The sequence below is a fragment of the Phascolarctos cinereus genome, unplaced genomic scaffold (assembly GCF_003287225.1).
Source record: "Phascolarctos cinereus isolate Bilbo 61053 unplaced genomic scaffold, phaCin_HiC Scaffold_5;HRSCAF=322, whole genome shotgun sequence".
NCBI classification, from domain to species: domain Eukaryota; kingdom Metazoa; phylum Chordata; class Mammalia; order Diprotodontia; family Phascolarctidae; genus Phascolarctos; species Phascolarctos cinereus.
Genome location: NW_027555958.1, coordinates 302,965,598 through 302,982,752, shown reverse-complemented (window position 1 = coordinate 302,982,752; position 17,155 = coordinate 302,965,598). Strand labels below are relative to the sequence as shown.

General features: G+C 43.7%; 1 protein-coding gene and 1 pseudogene across 1 annotated transcript; one reads left to right on the top strand and one right to left on the bottom strand.

Annotated features, from left to right (window-relative positions):
- Positions 1-339: 339 nt before the first annotated feature.
- Positions 340-1,999, bottom strand: LOC110198417 (large ribosomal subunit protein uL11 pseudogene; annotated as a pseudogene).
- Positions 2,000-11,470: 9,471 nt separating this feature from the next.
- LOC110198491 (keratin, type I cuticular Ha6-like) lies at positions 11,471-16,821 on the top strand. Its single transcript, XM_020972796.2, is given in 8 exon segments — positions 11,471-12,050; positions 12,052-12,543; positions 13,140-13,222; positions 13,858-14,014; positions 15,010-15,171; positions 15,259-15,384; positions 15,539-15,759; positions 16,399-16,821. Coding segments are annotated over 8 exon segments (1,545 nt in total). The 5' UTR covers positions 11,471-11,924; the 3' UTR covers positions 16,577-16,821.
- The last annotated feature ends 334 nt before the right edge of the window (positions 16,822-17,155 follow it).

Here is a 17,155-nt window from a genome sequence, read left to right as displayed (position 1 = left end):
CACATGCAAGGTTTTTAAGGCAAACAGGTATGTGGTTTCCTATTGGTTTGCAAAGATGACAAACTTTGCTCAACACTGGGGCAACTTTGGCTTGTCCAACTAATTTTCTCTCAATTTATGGTCCTATTGCTAAGATGCTTCAATAACTTCCCTGCTCTTCTAACGCTACCCTCCTTCCTCCAAATGAACTGCAAAGTAGCTGAAAGTTATTGCAAAGCAAGAGGGCTAAAGAAACTAAGTTAACAGTTATTTCCAGAATGTGTGGTAGCTGGACTGAAAAATGAAGATCCTCTGTCTGTTGTCAAATGTTAATTTATTGCAATGTCTCCTTTGTAGCTTTTAACTTGCTGGGCATTCCACAGCACCACTATAGATCAATATAATTGGCCTCATGAGGATGTCTGCCATCAATGTTGCAGCCCACAGACTGGGCTGTTCCAAGGATCTCTTTAATGGTTCCAGAGAGGTCTCTTGCCAAGGATCAGTGACTCATCCATTGGGCAATGTTGACAATCTCATTGAGACTGATGTTTCCATTGTGTTTAATGTTTTTCTGTTTCTTTCTATCCCGAGGAGGTTCCTTTAGGGCTTTGATGATCAAGGCTGAGGCAGAAGGCAGAACCTCAATCTGGGCCTGTCCGTTCTGAATGGTAAGTTTCACTGTGATCCAGTCACCAGTTGCCTTGGCAATGTCATCACCAACCTTTCTGGGAGACAAACCCATGGGACCAATTTTTGGGGCCAGAGCTGATGTGGCATCAGCTTCCCCATCAGTGCACCTTAAAAACATGACTTTAATTTCATTAGGGTCAAACTTGGGCAGCACAGCGATGATGAAGGTGAAGGCTTGGCCTGGATGCTGTGGAGTGGCTGCCGGTGTCAGATGAATCCAGATTCGGGATGACTGAAAGTACCCTCTTACTTACTTACTATGAGAGTGAGTTGATGGGCATAATTTTTCAAGACAGTCTTTTTGTTGTTGTTCAGTTGTTTTAGTCACATCTGACTCTTTGTGACCCAATTTGGGGTTTTCTTGGCAAAGGTATTGGAATGGTTTGCCATTTCCTTCTCCAGCTCATTTGACAGATGAGGAAACTCAGGAAAACAGGGTTAAGTGACTTGCCCAGGGTCACACAGCTAGTAAGTATCTGAGACCAGATTTGAACGCAGGAGGATGAGTCTTCCTGATTGCAGGCCAGAAACTCTATCCATAGTACCACTTACCTGCCTCCCCCTTTTATGTATGTCCTAACAAATGGCTTTATTTAAAAAATTTTAAAGTTTGTTTTACTGATGTGTGTTATCTTTACATCAGATATTCTCCCCCCACCGTAATTAACCTGCTCTTTGGATGAAGAAAAACAATTAAACAACATTTGACACAGAGGCCTTGTGCATTCAGTGTTCTATATGAGTAATTCCTTACCTCTTTCCCACAAGGGAGATCGATTTCATCATCATTTCTCTAGAACCTTTATTGGTTTATTAAACTTCTCATTTATACCATTTTAATCATTGCCTCCATAGTTCTCTTGGTTCTATTTATTGTGCTCTGTATCCATTAATATATATTTTCCCTCATTTCTCTGAATTCCTCTTAGTCCTCATTTCTTATTGAACAGCTCCATTATTGTCATACACCATAGTTCGTTTCAGCTGTTTTCCAATTGCCGGGCAGGTATATTGTTTCCTCTTCTTTACTATTACGAAGACTGCTACTATGAATAATTCTGGCTTTGACTCCCTTGAGGACATATGCCTAGTGGTGAGATTGCTGGGACAAAAGGGTGTAGGAAATTTAGTCACTTTCTTACAGAATTCCAAATGGAAATGCAGAACTTTTAGTCTGCTTTACAGATCCACCAAAAATGCATCAGTTTGTCTACTCACAGACCCTTCAACATGGACTATTCCTATTTTTCTTTCGGATTTTTTAAACAATATTGATATATTTTGTCTTTATACAACCATTTCTTAATATATCTCCCCTTACCCTCATAAGGGCAGCTAGGTGGCACAGTGGATAGAATGTCAGACCTGTAGTCAGGAAGACTCACCTTCCTGAATTAAAATCCAGCTTTAGATACTTACTAGCTGTGTGACCCTGGGCAAGTCACTTAACCCTATTTGCCTCAGTTTCCTCATCTGTCAAATAAGCTGGAGAAGGAAAGGACAAACCACTCCAACATCTTTGCCAAGAAAACCCCAAATTGGACCACAAAGCATTGGACATGACTGAAAAATGACTGAACTCTTGTAAAAAAAAAAAGAACATAAGTTAAAGAATGTGAAAAAAATACTTCACCAAAACTGAGCAATACATCAACTGAGTCTGATGGAAAAGATAATATTCCACATCCAAAATCACCCCTGTCTCCCACCAGAAAGTGGCGGAGCAGGTGCATTTTCTCATTTCTCTTCTATGGTGAAAATGAATCATTTTAATTATACAGCAGGCAGGTTTTTTGATTATTTTCGTTTTCATTGCTAGGGTTATTGTGAATATTATTTTCCTGGCTCTATTTTACTCTGCATTTATTCATATAGGTCTTCTTGTGCCTCTCCACATTCTTCACATTTATCATTTCTTATGGTTCATGCAGTAATTCCATTATATGAACGCACCACAATTTGAGTTCAAATCTTGCCTCAGACACTTACTAGCTGTGTAAGCCCTGGGCAAGTCACCTAATTTCTACCTGCCTTAGTTTCCTCAAATGGGAATCATAATAGAACTTACCTCCCCAGGTTGTTGTGAGTATCAAATGAGGTAAAGTGCTTAGCACAGTACCTTGAACAGAGCGGACATTTAATAAATACTTGTTCCCTTTCTTTCCCGGCCTACTCCCATTTTTGTTGTTCTTCGACTGTAACTGACGCTTTGTGACCTCATTTGGGGTTTTCTTGGTAAAGATACTGAAGTGGTTTGCCATTTCCTTCTCCAGGTCATTTTACAGAGGAGGAAACTGAGGCAAATTGGGTTAAGTGACTTGTCCAGGGTCACACAGCTAGGAAATATCTGAGGCCAGATTTGAACTCAGGAAGATGAGTATTCCTGACTCTGGGCCCGGCACTATCTAGTGCACCACCTGGCCAGCCCTGTTTCCCCCATTATCTATACTTTGTTTTCCCATTCTTTGCTACTATGAACATCAGCAGTCCTGCTGGAAATCTTCTGGTGTAAACGAAACCTTTTGTCCTGTCTTTAACATCTTTGGCTTTGCATGATTAATCTCACGTTAGAGATGCCCAGATATGTGATTCTGGGCAAGCACCATCTTTCCTCATCTGAGCCTCAGTTTCCTCATCTGTAAAATGAGGAGGTTGGACTAGGAGTCCACTGAGGTGCCTTTTAGGTCTGAATCCATGCTCTTCTGATCTTCCTTCTTCAGTCCTAGTGATTCAACGGTAGCAGTACTAGATTAGGATCTCAGTTCAAATCCTGACTCTGCTCCTTACAACCTGTGACTCTTGCGAAGTTAACCTTCCTGGGACTCAGTTTTGTTTCCTCAAAAAATGAAGAAGTTGAATTAAATAGTCTCTAAGGTCCCTTCCAGTCTTAAACCTGATCCCTGAATGGACCTCCCGTGGGGTAGCAGTCACAGAGAATAGAAGAGAGACTTCTGTGAAACTTTTCTCGTGAGCTTGGACTTTAAATTTACATCCAGGGATATACTGGTAAATGTTTAACAAAAACAAAAAACCCAAAGCCAACCCCCCCAAAGGATGCACACATACACTTTTGAGTTTAATCTGTGCTAACATTTTCTTGAGTTTAAACAATCAAGAAAGCAATGAATCAAGCCCTGATTTGTAGAGATCATTGATTTTTGAGGTGCAAATGCTCACACTGAAAATTTAGCAGTGGCCTCTGGGGAGCTGGCCCTAACTGGCTCCATTGCACCCCCACTAAGTCCCTCCTGTTCAGTTCTCCTGAAAGTGTTTGAGGGAAGGTGGGAGGGTGGGTGGGCACTACAGAGCTTGGTTCAGGCACCTGCAGGGGTTTACCAATTTGGGAAATTGGCCTAGGATGCCTATTAACTCTTCTGTCTTATTTTTATGAATAGCCTTAATAACACTGAAGCTTCTATGATGCCTTTCATCTGGGCATCCCAGATCATTTGAAAGTAAAATTCCTGGTTTAAAAATGGTAATTATAGTCTGTAGCCATCTTATTTTGTTTCTAGACAAGCTGATGTTGGTTAGAAGACGGACAGACAGGCTGCATCCCACCCCCAGTAAACTCCTGTTAATGAGGTCAGTCAAAAGAGGAAGATGCTAAGTGGTGCCTGAATCAAAGGGGACCAGCTGATTAAAACCCGTGACCTTCTTATGGCAGTCTGGCCTACTTTTACATCTTTCAAAACCACGGGTTCCCCAAGCACATTAGTGAGAGAAATGATAGCCGAGGAGTGTGTTCGTCCATAAAATCTGGGTGGGGGGAGAAGGTGGGGAATAAAGGAATGAATAGGCCCTGGACTGAAAGACAGATGGGAGAGAGCTGGGATGAGAGAGAAGGGTAGGGTAGGGGTGATCTTGTAAGGGAGAAGGCCATGGCATCTCCCATGGTGAGAAATGGGACAGAGGGGGAGTGAGACCAGGAAGGGAAGAAACTGGAGAGGTGAGTAAGGATGGTATACAGGGTTCAAGTCTCTGAGGATTTTCTCAAGCAAGCAAGGCAGGTTGGAGCTGGAGTCTGAAGTGGTGGAAGAATCACTGGCCTGCCAAAGGAGGTTGAGATGTAAGTAAGTCCGCTTAGTGTGTGTGCTTATGTGAGCATGTGAGAATGGGCGTTTATGTGTGTACTTGTGTACATGTGTGCGAGTGTGCATGTGTGTGTATGTTTGTGTGCAAGCTAGTAGCAGTGGGAGATGATTGTAGTGAATAGGAAAACCTACCACAAGATGCTAGAGTTCCCCTCCACGGTCCCTTCTAGCCCTAGATCTATAACCCTAGGAAACAAAGATGTACCATAGTGCCCATGAGCATGTTTATTTATTTTGGTAGTGCTTCTCTTTTTTATTTCTTTTATCTGTTGGGCCCAGGTTCCATGTAAGCAATGGGAACCCATGGAGACCTGGAGTGTGGGGAAGGGTGAAAGTCCATTAGAGATAGGCCTGACTTCTCTTGCTCTAAGGAAGGCAAGCATCTGAGCTATTCACTCGAGGAAGTCAGAGTCATGGCAGGCCATGGAGACTGGTCAGGAAGAGAGTGGGGATTATGGGGGAGGATGAGGAGTCAAAGCTTCCAGAAGCAGCAGCATACTGTGAATTGGGTTGAGGGGGAGAAAAAGGCAAGAAGGTTTAGCTGTGGAGAAAAAAAAAAAGAATATGGAGCAGTGTGGCCTAATGGAAAGAGCCCTACCTGGAATTGGAGTCAGAGAATTTGTTTGAATCCTAGCTCTGTTATTGTCCTTTATTTACTTCATATGACCTTGGACAAGTTACTTTACCTCTGTGGGCCTCAGTTCTTCATTTGTAAAATGATGGGTTTGGACTAGATGCTCTCCCAGGTTCTTGGCAGCTCTATGGCCAATCAAAGGTAGCTTGGCCTGGTGGGGAGGGTGCTGGACTTGGCCTCAGGAAGACCTGCCTCAGTCACTTGTTAGCTGAGTGACCCTGGGCAAGTCACTTATACTCTCTGAGCCTCCATTTCCTTATCTGTACAGTGAGGACACTAATAGTAGCTACCTCCCAGGGTGTTGTGACAAACAAATGAAATAATGTATTTCAAACATTTGACGAATCCTAAGGCATAAATAAGTGCATTATTTTGGGCCACAGTTTGCTGAGTCTGAAACATAAATCCTCAGGACCATGGCATGGATACAGCAAGGGAAGAGGAAAGAGTACCTGTTCTGTAAGAGAAAACAAGCTGAATGGGGGGGAGGGGAAGTAAAGAGGGGACTTCTTAGTGTTCTAGAGGGATGATGTGAGGCCAAAGGAACTCATGATTTTGGTGGATAAGGAACTGGATCAATCCTTGAGTGTGGACAAAGGTAGCCTTGGAAGAGGAAGGTGTATGTTGAACAGGACAATAGCCCACAAGAATGAAATTATTTTGGAATGAATTGAAGCCCAATGGTAGCATCCCAGACTATAGGGTCATGTGTGTAGAGCTAGAGGTTCATAAGCCTTTTGTGTGCTGTTGTCCCCTTGACCCCAGATTAAAAACCCTGGCTTAGTCCAACCTTCCCATTTTACAGATGTGAACACTGAAGCTCGAGGAACAGAAGTAACTTATCCAAGATCATACGGGTTGTAGACATCAGAGTGAGATGTCAGCTTGGGTCCTCTAACCCAGAGCCAGTGTTCTTTCCACTATACCTTGCTGCCTTTCCATACGGAGAGAATTATCCAAAATATTTGTTTCTGGGAAATGATTTATTAAATGATCCTTGGAACATTGGTGCCCACTAAGAGGAATCGAGGGCATTCAGTACCATAGTTGGCTCAGGCTGGGAGAGCCAACACCTTTGTACTTCAGCTTTGGGCCCTGTTGTTTTCTTTTGTTTACATTTATTTATTCATTCATTCATTCATTCATTTATTTATTTATTTATTTATTCATTCATTCATTTATCTATCTATTTATTTATTTATTCATTTATTTATTTATTTACTCATTCACTTATTTACTTATTTATTATTTATTTGCTTATTTATTTATTTATTTATTTATTTAGGCAATTGGGGTTAAGTGACTTGCCCAGGGTCACACAGCTAGTACGTGTCAAGTGTTTGGTCTGAGGATGGATTTGAACTCAGGTACTCCTGACTTCAGGGCCTCTGCTCTATCCACTGCGCCACCTAGCTGCCCCGGCCCTGTTGTTTTCTATTACACACACACACACACACACACACACACACACACACACACACACACACACACAATATCCTCAAGGGTTCTTGAAACATAGAAATGGATATCAAGAGACTGGAGAATTCATTTTCTCCCAAGGCTCATGGTGACAAGCTAATGAAGGACCTCTGGTCCCTGCTTGGCATAAACCATCCAAACCTTGAATAGCATGAAAAGGTGGCCCAAAGTCTTGGGCTCCCTAGGAACGCTTGCCTTCAGATGGAGGTCTTCAGACAAGGAGGAGAGTGAAGGGTTAAAAGGATGGGAGGGAGGGCAGGGAGGAGGGAATTGGTGATTTGTTACTGTGCCCTGTGCTCTGAGAGAGACAAAGAGACAGACACACTAACAGATAACAGGGATAGAGAGCTAGAGTGAGAATGACAATGAATGATAATATTATGAGGAAAAAGAAAGGCACCTCTTTTCTAGTGGGGCTTTTAAAACGATATACAGTAGCCTGAAGAGTTACACCTAGGTGACTATGGACACATACATTAAGGTGGAGGACTAGTGCAAAGGCTTATGGGTAAGCTAGTTTCAGCTTAGGGCAGCTAGGTGGTACAGTGGATAGAGGGCCCTGCCTGGAGTTGGGAACACTTATCTTTGTGAGTTCAAATCTGGCCTCAGACACTTACTAGCTGTATGACCCCTAGGCAAGTCACTTAACTTTGTTTGCCTCAGTTTCCTCATATGTAAAATGAGCTGGAGAAGGAAATGGCAAACCATTCCAGTATCTTTGTTAAGAAAACTCCAAATGGGGTCATGAAGAGTTGGGCACAGCTGAAATGATTGAACAATAGTTTCAGGTTTCTGGTTTACAGAAATCTCCAAGGAGGTGGGAGGTATGGGTGGGGGCCTGGGGGTTGGGGAGGTTTACTCAGACTGGTACAAAGAATCTTAGCAAAAGATGTTGCAATCAGGGAAGGATACCATTTGATAATATGCTAGCCAACACTTTCTATGAAAGATTTATCCTTTACAGGGCGCCTGGATAAATCTCAGGTTTAAGTTAGGGATGAAAATACTGATCTTTTAAACCAGGCATTTTTAGTTCAAATCTTGCTGGTGCTGAACTGTGGGAGAAATTTTGAGTGGCAGTATGGTGCAGTGAATAGGACTTTGCACTTAGAATCAGAAAGCCCTGGATTCAAATCCCACCTTACATGACTAGTGGTGTGACCCTGGGTATGTGATGTAATCTCTCCATGCCTCAAGTTTCCTCATCAGTAAAATGAGGGAATTGGGATAGATGACTTCTAAGATCTCTTCTATCTCCAAATAGTGGTCTGTCCCATAAACCTGATTCTAGCTTTAGACCTGGATTGGAAGGGTTAACTCTGGCCTCTCCTGTTCCCATGAGCAGGAAAGCAGGAAGCTGTCATAAAGGAGAACCCCTGGACCCTTTATTGGTCCTTCCTGGGTGGGGAGCGTAGTAGCTCTAGTGAGATACCCACAGGACAGGGTTAGGTGTGGACATCATAGCCCTTGAGTAATGCCTGAGAGAAGCTTATAAAACCTTTTAAAAGGGTTGGGAAACTACAACTTGAGAGGCATAGATAGGCCATAAAAGCTTCTAGTTTGTGAGCATTTGCAAATGGTTTTTTAAAAGCTTCTCTAAATCTCATCTTGATGTCTGAAGCCAGGTTCAATCTTTCTCCCTCCTCCCAGGCCTTCATTTTCCCCTCCACCTCTGCTTGGTAGCTTTTCTTTTGGCCAAATAAGGGAATTCCTCCCTTTACACTGTCCTTGGAATCTGGCTGTGAAGAGGGTACCAACTCTGGGATCGATTGGCAAGGAGGTCAGGCTGTCCTAGCTTAGACCCCCTGGATGCAGAACACTGAATGTCCCTGGGAGAGCAGTGCACGCTTTCATCACAGATGCTCATGTCCATCTAGTCCAGATCGAACCTAAGTAAAATTCCTTCTGCAGTAGAGAATGCCCACCACCCTTTGCTCTAAGATCTCCAAGGAGGGAGAATCCATCATCTCCCAGGGTAGCCCATTTTACTTTTTGAAAGCTCTAATGGTGAGGATTGTAGGGCAGATAGGTGGTACACTGTATAGAGCGCCAGGCCTGGAGTCCAGAAGACCTGAGTTCAAATCCAGCCTCAGACACTTACTAGCTGTGTGACCCTGGGCAAGTCACTTCACCCTGTTTGCCTCAGTTTCTCATCTGTAAGATGAGTGGAGAAGGAAATGGCAAACCAGTGTCTTTGCCAAGAAAACCCTAAATGGGGTCATGAAGAGTCGGACATGACTGAAATGATTCAACAACAACAACAATGGTGAGGAAGCTATTCCTAATCTTAAGTATAAATTTGCCTCTTTGTGATTTCCAACCATTTCTCCTAGTTGTGCCCTCCAGGGTCCAGCAAAATAAATCAAATCCTTGTAGCTGCTGGCCCTTTGGATACTTGAAGTCCCCACTGAGTTTTCTTTTATCCAAGCTAAACATCCCCAGGTCTCCAGCAGATCCTCAAATAACATGCTCTGAGTGATCTTCACCACCCTGCTTGTCATCCTTTGTTCACTTTCTAGCTTATCCATATCCTTCCTAAAATGTGGCATCTAGAACTGAGCATGATACCAGTTGTGGTCAGGAAAGGAGGGCTGGGGATATTGTTATTGTTGAGTTGTTTCCGTCGTGTCTGACTCTTCATAATCCCATTTGAGTTTTTCTTGGCAAAGATATCAGAGTGATTTGCCATTTCCTTCTCCAGCTCACTTTACAGATGAGGAAACCGAGGCAAACAAGGTTAAGTGACTTGCCCAGGGTCACACAGCTGCTAAGTGTCTGAGGCCAGATTTGAACTCAAGAAGATGAGTCTTCCTGACTCCAGACCTAGCACTCTCTATCCACTGAACCACCTAGCTGTCCAACGGTGGGGATAAAAATACAAAAAAGAGAGAGTTTTCCTGTCCTCCAGGTGCTTACAATATAAGAGGAGAAGACAATACATAAAAGAAGCTTAAAAGTAGGGGGAGAAGGTACCAGGCAGGTGTGGGAGGGGGATGTAGTGGAGTCTGGTGGGAAATGAAGAATTGGCTGCCAGTAAGAGTAATGGCCACAGTCATGACTGGGCAAAGAGGAAGTGCTCAGGAACCCAGAAAACTCTGTTGCTTTTATGATTCACGGATACTAATGATGTTGATGGGCTGATTGGTTGATCCATAGAACTCCTTTCCTTCCTTTCCCAAAATTAAGTCCATGATCCTTATCCCTTCAAAGCTATGACTGACTATCTGTGCATGGACAGACTTTCCAATGGTCACAACAGGAAATTATAAAACAATTGGATCATGGGTAATAATAATAAAAACTCATTTATACAATAATCTTGTGAGGTAAGTAGTGCAGACATTAACCATTTCCTCTTTATAGATGGAAAGACAGAAGTATAGAGATTTGCTCAGAGTCACAGTTAGGTGGCACAGTGGATAGAGTGCAAGGCCTGGAGTCAAGCAGACTCATCTTCCTGAGTTCAAATCTGTATCCAGACACTTATCATCTGTGTGACCCTGGGCAAGTCACTTAAGTCTGTTTGCCTCAGTTTCCTCATCTGGAAAACAAGCTGGAGAAGGAAATGGCAAACCACTCCAGTATCTTTGCTAAGAAAACCCCAAATGGGGTCACAAAGAGTCATACACAATTGAACAACATTAACAACACCACGTAGATAATGTGTAGAGTCAGGGTTTGAGCATCTGCCTCTAAGTCCAGTACTTTTCCCACTATATGACATTTCCTCTAAAAGCAACAGTGGTTGCCGTTGATATAGCACTTTAAGGTGGACAAAATACTTCATGTAAATTATTTCATCTGATATGCTTGTGAGCTAGGTAGTACAAGTGTTCAATCAATTAATCAATCAGCATTTCTTAAACACCTACTATGGACCAGGTACTTTGCTAGGTCCTGGGTTCTCTCTCTCTCTCTCTCTCTCTGGCTAGGTAATTGGGGTTAAGTGACTTGCCTAAGGTCACACAGTTAATAAGTGTCAAGTATCTGAGGCTGCATTTGAACTCAGGTCCTCCTCCCTGACTCCAGGGCTGGTGCTCTATTCGCTGTGTTGCCCCACAACCTCCCTCCCCTATTTTCAAAAGAGCTTACTTCCCATGGGGGAGACAGTATGTACACATATATCCACATAATAAGTACAAGTAAAAATAGATGCAAATGCAGAATAAATGCAAAGAAGGCAGTTTGGGAGGGAGAGAACTGGAAGCTGAGAGACTCAGGAAGACATCGTGTAGATGATCGTGTATCTTGGAAGAAGTAAGGAATTCTTTGTGGCGGAGGTAAGGAGAGGGTACAAGTCAGGCATAGGAATTATCAGGGCAAAAGCAGAAAGACTGAAGATGAAATACCATGGGTGACAACAAAGAGAAGCCCAGTTTGATTATACTGTAGAGTGTGGGAAAGAGGGTTGTGCATAATGACATTGGAAGGATAGATTGGAGCCAAGCTGTGAAAGGCTTTGAAAGGAGTTCTATCCACTCTATCATGTTGCCTCTCATAATAGTAATCATCATCATCATCATCATAATACCAGCATAATATAGCACAATGAGGTTGAAAAGTGCTTTTTACATATTTCAACTCACTTGAGGCTCGCAACAACTTGCTGTTGTGTAATAATGCATGTGAGATAGGCACATGTATTATTATGCCCATTTTACATATGAAGAAACTAAGGCTGAAACAGTAAGTGACAGAGCTGGGGCATTTACGAATAGTCTTTCTGACTCTGAACTCAACTCTCTACCTATTATACCTCACTATCTCTCTTATGCCAGTTTGGTGAAGGTGGGATTGTAGGGGGAAGAGGAAGACAAAGTGACAATGATGGAGTCCATTGAGGCATTCTCAGAGATGGCAGGAGCAAGTGTGTTAGCCCATAAAGGCACTCCCTATTAATGGATCTGATGTAAGGACTCTTTGAAGCTGTAATAAAAATCATATTCCACTAAGAAATGACATCCACATAGAGTCCTGACTTAGCAAATCAAATTCAACACTTTTTATGAGTACGAATCCCAGAAAGTTATCAGAATTACATACTAATGAGATTAACCTTACAAAATAGGACTAGAGTTTCCCAAGAGAAGACAATTTGCCAACACACCAACACCCAACAGGAAGTGTATATAAGTGCTCTCTGGAGGAAGGAGAATTCAGAAGTTGGGCTTTCTAACTAAACTGCAGTTTTTTCCTCCTAACACCATGACTTCCCAAATCTGCACTCCAGCATTCTCCACTGGATCTTTCAGGGGAGTCTGTGGCATCAGTGGTGGCTTCTCTCGGGTCTCCTCTGTCCGCTCTCTGGGCTCTTGTAGGGTTCCGAGTCTTTCCTGTGGTGGTGGGTCAGTCTCTTCTCTTAAGCTGGGCTCCTGTGGCCTGGGGAGCTATCTGCCCAACACCTACCTGTCCAATGGATACTATACCTCTGGCTTTGGTGGGAATAGCTTTTGGGCTGGTGATGGGGTTTTCAATGGCAATGAGAAGGAGACTATGCAATTCTTGAATGACCGCCTGGCCAGCTACCTGGAGAAGGTGCACCAGTTGCAGAGGGAAAACTCACAACTGGAGAACGAGATCCGGGAGTGGTATGAGTCTCAGATGCCATACACCTTCCCAGATTATCAGTCCTACTTCCAGGCCATTGAGGATCTCCAGCAGAAGGTAACAGACAAAAACAACTCTAATCGCTAAATGGCCATTTGCCTACGATGGAGCCCTCTTCTCTGTATGGGGCATGCTGGGAGCTGGCTTCTATCCTTCCAGATAGAGTCAGAAGAAAACCAGAACTTAGCAGAGGTGTCTGGGACACGGTAGGTGGTTAATGTGTCTGTTGACCTGAGTGTTGGGGCTCTATCTCCCAGATGGCTTTTTTCATTTTTCGTTTCATTTCATTCTATTTGTATTTCCAGTGCCTAGTCCAGTACCTGGTTCCTAATAGGCACTTATTAAATTCTTGATTGATGGAGTCCTGCCATTGAGTAGCATCCACACTGAGTGTAGGCTAAGTGATATTTGACTTTGGGTTGACCTTGAGGATTACCGAAGAGTGCCCAAAGCTGATATGATCATCTCATGGGTGTCTATCTTATCTCAGAATCTCAGAGGAGAGCTCAGAGCTGGATCAACTAAAGACTTGGGAAGAAGTAGACTATGATTGGAAAGATGGCCTTATCTCTGATGGCCTCTTCCCTCTCAGCAGTGCTCGGATTGGACCTGGGTCCTTTGCCCTGACTTCTGTGGTGCCTCTTGCTTTTTAGATCCTGTCGACCAAGGCTGAAAATGCCAGGCTGGTTCTGCAGATTGATAATGCCAAACTGGCTGCTGATGATTTCAGAACTAAGTGAGTGGGACTCAATGGGAAACACCTCTCATTTCTTACTTCACCCTTCATACCCAGCCTTGGGCAGCTGGGAGATTGAAAAAAAAAAGTTCCTCTGGCTATCATGATCCTTCCTACCCCTCTTACTCTCCCCAAGCACTTACAGATTTACAAAGTAGGAAACACTAAGACACTTTGGGAAAGGGATGGAGAAAAGGAAGTACTATCTCCCTTTTGGAGTCTAGAGAGAAAAGCTACATGAAAAATATGGTGGTGTTCAAATCAGACTTTAGCCAAAGGAAATTGGGAAGAGATTTCTGGTATAATGCATAGCTCCTTTCATTGGCTAGAGATAGCTATAGTATTGTGGATAGATAGCCTGCCTGGGAATCAGCAAATCCTGAGTTCAAGCTCTGCCCCTCACACATACTGGCTATATAATTCTGGGCAAATCCCATTCACCTCTTGGTTCTCTAGGTAGCCTTTAAGACCCTAAGCTGCAGAGGTGCTGCTGACCTCCACTGGCAGAGGAAGTTTACTCACCTGGGAGCTCTATATCAATGAAGATACAGACCTAGTCCCTTTTCCTATGTCATCCAATTATTTCCTGGGCCTGGCATGCAATAGTCACTTGATAAATGCACATTGAATTGTAGGTATGAGACTGAGTTGTCCCTACGCCAGCTGGTAGAGGCTGACATCAACGGCCTTCGCAGGATCCTAGATGAGCTGACCTTGTTCAAGGCTGACCTGGAAATGCGGCTTGAGTCTCTGAAGGAGGAGCTGCTCTGTCTCAAGAAGAACCATGAGGAGGTTAGAAAAGGGCTGATGCCAGAATGAAGGAGTCAGGGGCTTCAACTACCCCAGGGGTTCTTAACCTGTGGTCTATAGAGGGGGGAACTTGGGATGGGAAGAAAAAAATTAGACCTTTAGTTTCACTAACCTCTAACAACAAACGTGATTCTGATAAGGGTTCCATAGACTCTACCAGACTTCCAAAAGGGTCCAGGATACAACAAATGTTCAGAACCCTGGACTCTAATGACCTCCAAAGGTCCCTTTGGGCTCCAGCATCTTGTGGTTCTGGATAGGGAGAAGGACTTGTGGTTTTATTGACATAGGGCCCTCCTAGTGAGGAACATCCTCATCCAAAGCAGGTGGGTACCTCCTCTGTAATTTGTAGTCATAGAGACCTGCATGGTGCACTGAGGAGTTAATTACATGGCTATTAAATTGTGAGCTTCTCAAGAGCAAGGATTACCTTTTGCCTCTCTTTGTAGCCCCAGAATTTAGCACAGTGCCTGGCACATAGCAGATACTCATTAAATGCTTAGTGACTGACTGATCAGGGTAACAGAGAATGTGTGCCAGAATTGGGACTTTAATAATAATAATAATAATAATAATAATAATAATAGCTAACATTTATTCAGTACTGACTATGTGCTAAGTGATTTACAATTATTGTCTCACTTGATTATCACAATAAGCCTGTGAAGTACATACTATTATTATCCCCATTTTATAGACCGGGAAACTGAGACAAATGGGTTAAGTGACTTGCCCAAGGTCACATAGCTAATAAGTATCGGAGGCTAGATTTAAACTCAGTTCTTTTGACTCTAGACCCAGTGCCCTATCTACTACACCACCTGGATACTCCTAAAGACCTAAGTCTTCCAGATTTCCATGGTTCTAAGTTTCTTTCTGAGGGCCCCTGTGGGAAGTCATCATATTCCTGTTTGGACCATGGAGTGGAGATGACCAGGCTTAGGAATTGGAACTAACTGGTACTCTGCTCATTATAGGAAGTCAGCATTCTTCGAGGTCAGCTTGGAGATCGGCTCAATGTTGAGGTGGATGCTGCCCCACCGGTGGACCTCAACAAGATCTTGAATGACATGAGATGCCAATATGAGGCCCTGGTGGAGAATAACCGCAGAGATGTGGAGAACTGGTTCACCACCCAGGTGGGTACCTGGGGGAGGCAAGCAGAGGGATTTTTAGAGGGCTCTTGTTCCTCCTGACCATGCCCCGATGCCTTGTGTCTGTTTTAGACAGAGGAATTGAACCAACAAGTGGTATCCAGTTCTGAACAGCTCCAGTGCTGCCAGACAGAGATCATTGAGCTGAAACGCAATGTCAACGCCCTAGAGATTGAGCTGCAGACCCAGCACAGCATGGTGAGGAGCCTGGATTAGAATTCCTAGGAAACAACTGGTAACCTTCTCAGCGACCACTGAACCTGTCCCCAGGGGGCGTCCCAATGGAATTGCCATAAAGAGGCCCAACAATCTAGAATGAAACTAACGAGACTTCCTTATCTTCTCTTTGCAGCGAAATTCTCTGGAATCCACTCTGGCAGAAACAGAGGCCCGCTATGGTTCCCAGCTGGCCCATCTACAGTGCATGATCAGCAATGTGGAGGCTCAGCTGGCGGAGATCCGCTGTGACCTAGAGCGGCAGAATCAGGAGTATCAGGTCCTCCTGGATGTCAAGGCCCGGCTGGAGTCAGAGATCACCACATACCGCCGTCTCCTGGAAGGAGAAGATGGCAAGTAAGTGTGTGTTCTGGGGTACTGGCAAGGCCAAATTCATGGGTAGGGGCAATAGCTAGAAATTCTGATACTCAGGCTGGTGAACCCTCAATATAGCCCATTCCTTGCCCTGATTGCTGAAAGGAGGATGAGGAAGTGGGAGGTGGCAGCAGGTATGCATGGTACTCTGAGAGGATCCTAGGCCTAGGGAAAGAACATGAAACAATAGCTATGCCCATGGATGTTAGCACCCTGGGAAAAGCTCCAGTTGTCTTATCCTAGTTATAGTACCGAGCCTAATGAAACCCAGTCCCCAATAAATGAGACAATTGGGTGAGTTCAATTAATGAGATACTTTCTGAGAAAGCTATAAAGGAATGGATTCAAAGGTCTCTTGGGGTTTCTTCAAGAAATCTGGGGTTTTATACTTCACAAAGGAAAAAAAATTATTCGACATATACAGTACTATAAATCCTTCAATAATGCTTTTGACCAGCCCCAACTTCCCCCTTGTATGAGAAGAAAGCAGCAATAACCTGTGAACTCATTCTGGTCATTTTCTCCTTGACTAATTTCTTAGTTGTTGTCCTTTCATTTTACCTGAATGTCGACCAAGTTCCTAGATGTGAAATTCACCTTCCAGTGGCTTTGTTTTCTCAGGCTTCCTGCCCACCCCTGTGCCACAGAGTACAAGCCCTTGGTCCGTGTGCCCTGCCCCCCAAGCATCCCCTGTAACACAGGCTCCCAGATCAGCACTCAGATCCGCACGATCACTGAGGAGATCAAAGATGGCAAAGTCATTTCTTCCAGAGAGCATGTCCAGCAGCGGCCCCTGTAAAGATCCCTGCTGTCTCAGCCTGGCACAGAGCAGGGAGGAAACCTCAAATTCATTATGCTGCTGAAACTCTGTCTAATGAATGCATTATCCCAAGGGGGCCTGTCCCAGGCCTAGCAAGTTATTATTATTATTTTTTTCCTCATAAGATGTCTCTTCTATCATGTTCCAGCTTCGGCAGCTTTTCAACTGTAAGCAAGCTCCTTTGACAACTTCTCCAATAAACCTTGTTCTTTTGGCACAGCAAACCTGGTTCTCTGTGATTTCTATTCATTCCCCCCACACTCCCCTGGGGCTATGAGATAAGGAAGCACTAATCTATGTGAAAGGGTGGGGTGGGAGCTTCATTAGGAATTTCTTGCCTCTCCCGGCTTAAGTCAATTCAATAAACATTCATTAAGTGTTTACTATGTTCTGGCACTGTGGGGATAGATACAGAGACCTTTGAAAACAAAGCCTTTCCACAGTGGCCTTTCACTCTACTAATTTAGGGTTGTTGAATGTCAGATTGAAAAGGGCCTAGGTTAGTTAGTCAGTCAATAAACATTTTTTTTTTTGGAGTTAGGTAATGGGATTAAGTGA